The 7,532-nt window shown below is 37.4% G+C and overlaps 1 protein-coding gene across 1 annotated transcript; it reads left to right on the top strand.

Annotated features, from left to right (window-relative positions):
• CHRM5 (cholinergic receptor muscarinic 5) lies at positions 1-1,581 on the top strand. The gene has a single exon (XM_024202048.2). The coding sequence runs from the start codon at positions 1-3 to the stop codon at positions 1,579-1,581; it is 1,581 nt and encodes a 526-aa protein (XP_024057816.1).
• Positions 1,582-7,532: the final 5,951 nt, after the last annotated feature.

The following is a 7,532-nucleotide window of genomic DNA, read 5'->3' as shown; positions in this document are numbered from 1 at the left end:
ATGGAAGTAAATTCAACCACTGTAAACAGTAGTTCTGTTAACCATAAACAGTTAGAAGGGCATAGCCTTTGGGAAGTCATTGCAATTGCCAGTGTCACCGCGATTGTAAGCCTAATAACCATAGTGGGAAACATTCTTGTAATGATATCATTCAAAGTCAACAGTCAACTCAAAACTGTTAACAATTATTACTTGCTCAGCCTTGCTTGTGCAGACCTCATCATTGGAATATTTTCTATGAATCTTTACACATCTTATATACTAATAGGCCGTTGGTCTCTTGGAAGTCTGGCATGTGATCTGTGGCTAGCATTGGACTATGTAGCTAGCAATGCCTCAGTAATGAACTTGCTAGTTATCAGTTTTGATCGATACTTTTCCATCACAAGACCTCTAACCTATAGGGCTAAGCGCACACCCAAAAGGGCCGGCATTATGATTGGTCTAGCTTGGTTAATTTCCTTTATTTTGTGGGCACCACCAATCTTATGCTGGCAGTATTTTGTGGGGGAACGAACTGTTCCATCTGAAGAATGCCAGATACAATTTTTGTATGAACCCATTATCACCTTCGGTACTGCAATTGCTGCTTTCTACATCCCAGTGTCAGTGATGACTATTTTATATTGCCGCATTTATAAAGAGACTGAGAAACGTACCAAGGACCTTGCTGAACTTCAAGGCTCTGAGTCTGTGGCAGAGCTTGAGATGATAAAACCCCAGAAAGCTCTTCTGAAGTCCTGTTTTAGTTGCAAGCAACAAAATTTAGCCAAAAGGGAGAGGTGTCAGGCTTCATGGTCTTCATCCAGTCGAAGCACTTCAGCCACTGCAAAAGTACCTCAAACACCAAATACTTGTAATGATTGGTCTAAGGCAGACCAGCTAACCACCTGCAGCAGCTACGCATCCTCAGAAGAGGAGGACAAACCTGCCACTGATTCAGTTTTTCAAGTAACTTACAAGAGTCCAGCCAAAGATAAGAAAGAAGAGTTTAATGAGGAGGAGAATAAGGAAGTTTTTATCAAAGACCAGCCTATGGAAAATGATTTTGAGACCCAGAAATACTTTCTATCTCCAGCCAAAAGCCAAGCGCAAAAAAGTCCAAAATGTGTGGCCTATAAATTCCACTTGGTGGTTAAGGCTGATGGCACCCAGGAAACCAACAATGGTTGCCGAAAAGTAAAAATAACTACTTGTTCTGCTGCTTTATCAAAGGACCCTTCCATCAAAGGCATGGATCCAAATTTAAGTAACCAAATCACTAAAAGGAAAAGAATGGTCCTTATAAAGGAGCGCAAAGCAGCCCAGACTTTAAGTGCCATTCTTCTAGCTTTTATCATCACTTGGACTCCCTACAATATAATGGTTTTGGTCTCCACATTTTGCGCAGACTGCATTCCTCTAACTCTGTGGCATCTTGGATATTGGCTGTGCTATGTGAATAGCACTGTTAACCCTATCTGTTATGCTCTCTGTAACAAAACTTTCAGAAAAACTTTTAAGATGCTACTCTTCTGTCAATGGAAAAAGAAAAAGGTGGAAGAGAAGTTGTACTGGCAGGGTAATACCAAACTGCTATAATTGTAATAGACAATGAGAGGAAAACATAAAAAGTATGTAGTGACATTGTTCACGCATCGTAAATTGGCTGCAGTTCTTTCTTTTCAAAGTTGTTGCTTTACATGTCTGGGGACAAAAAATCCTGCACAGAAAAGCCAAATTTTGCATAATGAGAGTCTTGTGCATGGGTTCAAGAGGAAAGCAGCAGCTGCTATGATTGTGTATGGGTGTGTGCAGTCACTCAATGGAGCTGCATTACTGTCAACATCCTAGGGGCCTGTGGTGTTCCCTTTCAGCCAGAGAATAAGTAGAGTGAATCACAGACCCCTGGAAATTAGAGATGGATAGACCTGTTAGGTCATCCAGTCCATCTCCCTACAGTTGCAAGACTGTTTTCTAGTGTTTTGTCTATTCTAGTTTTATATATCCCTAGCAATGGACCTTGCACTACTTCCCTTGTGACACAATTCCATAGCCTGATGAAATGGCACAAGGACCTTTAAAGGTGAAAACAGCAGTGCCCAAAATAAAGCGTTGGGGGATCCTTTGGATCCCAAATGGGCAAATCTGTTGAGGGCAAGTGTAATGCTAAGAAAATGTTCTATTGTAGGATAACTTTTCTGAGTGAAGGGAGGGCTAATAGTTGGTGTAATACACAATGTCGTTTGTATATTAAGAACCCAATGCCCACACCAAGGCTGTCATACAAGTTAGTATCACCTGGAAACAAGTAGTTAGCAGAAATTTCTGAATTTGTATTTCTTCATATATCAGAAGGTTTTTTTTTTTAAGTCACTATACCAGTACAAAGTGATGGTACAAAACAGAATCTCTTCTTTAACTCCACTACTCCCTACCAGAAAATCTACCTTTAGTTTAATGATATACAGAACACAGGAAAAATATAAACTGATATCATGCAGTCATCAATATATCATGAAGTTATTAAAAATACTGAGAAAATTGGTATTGCTGGGAGATGAAAACAGGATTTTTTGTGACTCACCTCTGATTGTTTCTATATTAATCTTAATATTATTTAGCACTTATGCAGCACTTTTGATCTTCAAAGAACTTTACAAATATTGCCTAACTAATTTGTTTGGAATTATATGTTCTCTTTGGCCAGATCTTCTGGGCCGGTAGAACTGCTGGGCTGGGGGAAAGGTGACTGTTAACCATCTTTGTGGCTCCTGGATTCTGGGGCCAGCATGTGCAGGCCCTGAGCCCAGGTGCAAGTTAGTGCAGGCCCCCAGGGGCTGTTCCAGAAACTGAGGTTTGCTGGGGCCTAAGGATCCCCCAGTAATGCCTCTCCTGAAAGGAGGGATGGGGTGTTCGAGATGGTATTGTGGTTCTGGGCTGCATGGAGGATTCTGTTTGGCAGGAGTCCTCATATAGATGGATTCACTGTCATTACAGCCACTTGCAGCACAAAGCTGCTGAAGTGGGGTAATGATCTGGCTCACTACAGTGTAATAAAATCAAGTATCAAAAAACTCAGGAGGAAACAAAGGAAATGGCAACAGAAATCAGAGGGTATAATCAAAAACTGAGAATAAACAAGTGTTTATAAAAAGATGACAAAATAAAGGTCCTGTAAGGAATTACAAATACTGCACTAGAGATGAGCCCAAGTCACAGGGTTCAGATCCAGATCTAGCTAGCCTTTATCAAACTTCAGGGGTATTTGGATCTAGAGTTTTGATTTGGGCCCATCTCCATATTTCATCTCACAATATACTTAATATGATAATACAGTGTGACATGAAATACTTGCACAGTGCAGAGATAATGCAGCAGATTTCATGCTAGTTATCCTGAATTTGTCATTGTTTTCAGTAAAGTTTGTTTTTAGTGGAGTTGGCATATAATTTAGTTAATGGTAATTATCATGAAAGACATGTTTTTTTCCATAACTATCCAATTAATTCATGTAAATGACCACTGTGTAAGTAATTTTTTAAATATTCCTAATTTTCAGAGGGAAAATATATGTCAATGAAAAGCTAGCAATATGTGAAAAAATGTATTTTGAATTCAACATGATTGATTTTGAAGTACATTGTATTGTCCCAGTTATTTCTGGTACTTTAGCATATGATTATTAAAGGGAAGTATGGGTTTTTATAAAGACCCTTTTGTTGATTTACCTCTGTCACCATCCAGAGCTTTTTCTGTGTATAGTGAGTGGCTATTATAGCGGGTTCATCTTATTTTGCATTGGATCAAACACATAAGTAGTGTGTTTGATTCAACACAATATTAATGTGCACATCTGTGTTTTTTACAAAACTATAGTAAAGGCAAAATGTATAAGGCTGTACGAGTTCTTGCTAGCTGCAATGTTGTTGCTAAAGTAAAGCATTGGCTTCTACTTCTGAAGTTAAATGGGATATTTTTTGTTGTCCCTTTTTGGCTTCTGTTAAACAAGAGTGTTTTGTAAATGTTTATGGACTCTGTGCTGAATAGATGTATAAGGTAGATTATACAGTGATGGATGCAACTATGTCAGTTCAATGTAATTGTGAAATATGTGCTCAAACTATGCTGCTAGCATCTGAGACATTACACTACCGAACCGCGAGGTACATTGTAAATACCTGGAATTATATAAAAGAAATATAGGATGTTTATGCTTTCCTGTTATGTAGTATGGTAACATGAACCTCAACAAAACATAATTTAGTAGTTAAGTATACCTTGTTTTCAAGTTCTGTAAAGCTCTCTTTTAAACTTAATGTAGACTAAAAAGCTTACATTATCTGGATTCCTGTTCTTTTAATGATTTTTTACACCAGGGGTTCTCAAACTGGGGGGGGTCGTGACCCCTCAAGGGGTCGCGAGATTATTACATGGGGCATCGTGAGCTGTTAGCCTCCACGCCAAACCCTGCTTCACCTCCATTATTTATAATAGTGCTAAATATTAAAAAAGTGTTTTTAATTTATAAGGGGGGGTCGCATTCAGAAGCTTGCTGTGCGAAAGGGGTCATCAGTACAAAAGTTTGAGAACCACTGCTTTACACAACCATTAATTTTAATAATTGGTTATGAACTAGGGACCTTGTAAAGAGGTCTTTTTTGGTTAAACTTCTATATCTCTAAGTAAGAGTTCCCCAGTCCAATCGCACATGAATATTTTTGAGGATCTAATTCTTACTCAAAATAAATGTCATAATTTCCTCTCTCTTTCCATATACTCTCAATCCCTTTCCCCTAAAAAGTATCAAATAAAGTAGTCGTGACTCTTCTGTAAATTTCATTCTGTTTGAAGATGCAGACTTGAAAGATGTTCAGAATTCTAGCATAGAATATCTAATTAAAATGGGCATATATTCACCTTTTTGTGGGAGGAACTCAGGACACAGCAGGGCCTAGATTGGGCTCAAAAATCCTTCTTTTGTGGAAAAGTCCTGTTGAATTTAAGAAGGATGAAACCAAAAGAGATCTACAGAAATTATTCTAACTAACCTATAGAATTTGATCGAGAATTATCTTTTCATTAGAATTTTTAAATCAACCTATAGGATTCAATAGAGAATCATACCCATGTTATAGGAATCCACAGATTGGTTTAAACATTTTGTAGAAGAAAGATCAATCTCTCTTACATTTGTAAAGATTTTTCCACGGGGTCATTTTTGTTTCCCATTTCTTTTATTCAGAGGTAGGTCCAAACTGAGACCTGGATCAGAATGCTGTGAATTTAAGGGGCACATGGTTCTGAATCCAGATGTAAATATATACTTCAAAAAAGAATCCTGCTCCAAACACTTCCATCTCAATCCTCAACTTGGGGGGAAATTCAGATTCTGATCCTATAATAGAACTCAGCATCATGAAAAGGCCTCATCGCTACTTTTAATTACATCTAATCTCAGTATTACTTATTCTGGGCACTTTCCAGAAAATTGTGACATTCTTTTCTAGCCACATTTGGTACATAACAATTTAAAATTAATTGTACAGGTCAAACTTATTTAAATATGTCTAAGAACAAATGTTCCTAAGGATAGTCACACTTGAAGAAGCTTTCCACCTGATACAAGCAAAAAGTAAAAACATCAATGAGACACAGTAAGTGGTTTAAATTTGATAAATGAGAACCCATGATAACAATTAAAGAATACCATGTAATTCTGGAAAATGCTGTTATTGTCCTAGAGAAAAGTCATTACAAAATTGGGTGCTTTTATTATGGGGAAGTAGAGCTGAACCAAAAACCCATACCCCCAAACCCTCAAACTTCAGCAGAGTTTGACGTTTGAACCCAGATTCTGATTTGAACTTTGCAAAAGGCTCCTATCTATATTATGGGCCAGCCAAAACTCTAAATCCAAAATACCCTCCAAAACTTTGGGATTTCTAAAATCCAAATCTGGATCTGAATTTTCAAGAATTGCTTGCTTGAATGTGTAGATAAAAAGCATGTGTTCCAGGAGAGTATGGAGTTGATGTAACCTGTTTGATACCATTTCTTTGTTAAACAGCTGAAATTCTTCTGAGGTGAATTGAGTTCTGTTCATACTGATAATCTATTCAGAAACTTCTGTCCATGAAAACAATAATCCTAACACTTCCATTATGTGCAGTTAGTTAGTTGAATTCATACAGAATACTTCAGGCCATTTAGAATGAGCATCTACTGCAATTTAAAAAAGTGTATGTCCCATAAGTGGTCCAGTATAATCTATGTGGATTCATTACCACGGTGACTCCCAAGGATTCAAAGGAGCATGTTTAAGCATGTATTACATTTGATGACAAACTTGACATTGTTTTGCCATTTCCTTCACATGTGTGGACATGTGTGGAAATCTGTGGACACCACACAAAATTCCTGGTAAGGACTTTCATTTTTACAATTCCCAAATGGCCTTCATCAAATTCTTGGAATACATATGGCCTGGATTTGTAGGAATAACCACTCTAGTACTACACATTAGGCAACCTTGATATATATGTATTTAACTGTTCTTTTCAAGCAAAGAAAGCTAGAAGTTGTTTGTGTTCATTATATATCATACATTTTAGCCAGTACTGGATCACTTTCAGTTTTGTGTTTTACAGTGGCATTTGTCACTGGCAATGGTTCAATTTGTGCCAGTTAGTTTGTCTATTGATACTGCAATTTCTAGCGCACATTTTAGAGTTAAATCAGTCTCAGTAAATTACTGGTTTTGGATTGCTTCATTCTGCATACCACACTCTACTGATCCCTTAATTCATCACTTAAACTCCCTCCAAACTGTCAATGCTCTTTTAATTTCCAGACTTCAGCTACATATTCAGAAATTGTTACATTTTCTTTTTGATTCCATTTATAAAAGCAGAAACACTCTTCAATCACCAGTAGCTTTGGGGAGAGATGAGTTTGTAGAATTTCAACAATCTCAGCAAATATTTTGTCTGAGGATTTAATAGGTTAGGCTACATAGCGGGTTATACATTTTAATACTCATCACACTCAGTAAAACCACCATTTTTTTCATCAGTTATACTATTAGCAATTATATACTGTTCCAGTCTCTTAATACCAGTAGGCTAGTTCTCTACTGAGCAATCAAAGAAGTCTATTTTCCCCAAACAACCAGACATTTTTAACCTTTAAAATATTATGCAAATGTGCAGTTAAATCTGAATCCCAAGGGCTGTAGGCTCCAGTTTCCCTTGTACTTTTACTAAGTTTCTGCAATCACTCTCTGCTTCACTGTATTCCTGGATTAGAATCCCATCCTCATCGCCAAGTGTTGTATCTTTTATTCTTTATACAATAAATGTAATATGAAGGAACCACATCAATACAATGGGATTCAGATAACTGGGTTTACTAACTATATACTTACTAGCATATAAATATTTGGGGTTGGGAGGGAACTTCCCCCCGGGTCAGATTGGCAAAGACTTTATGGGAGTTGGGGTTGCCTTCCTTTGCAGCATAGGGAACAGGTCACTTGCAGGTTTAAACTAGTG

The sequence above is a fragment of the Terrapene carolina genome, unplaced genomic scaffold (genome assembly GCF_002925995.2).
Source record: "Terrapene carolina triunguis isolate 2854851 unplaced genomic scaffold, T_m_triunguis-2.0 Scaffold96, whole genome shotgun sequence".
Classification (NCBI taxonomy): Eukaryota; Metazoa; Chordata; order Testudines; family Emydidae; genus Terrapene; species Terrapene triunguis.
This window is presented reverse-complemented; position numbering and strand designations above follow the sequence as displayed.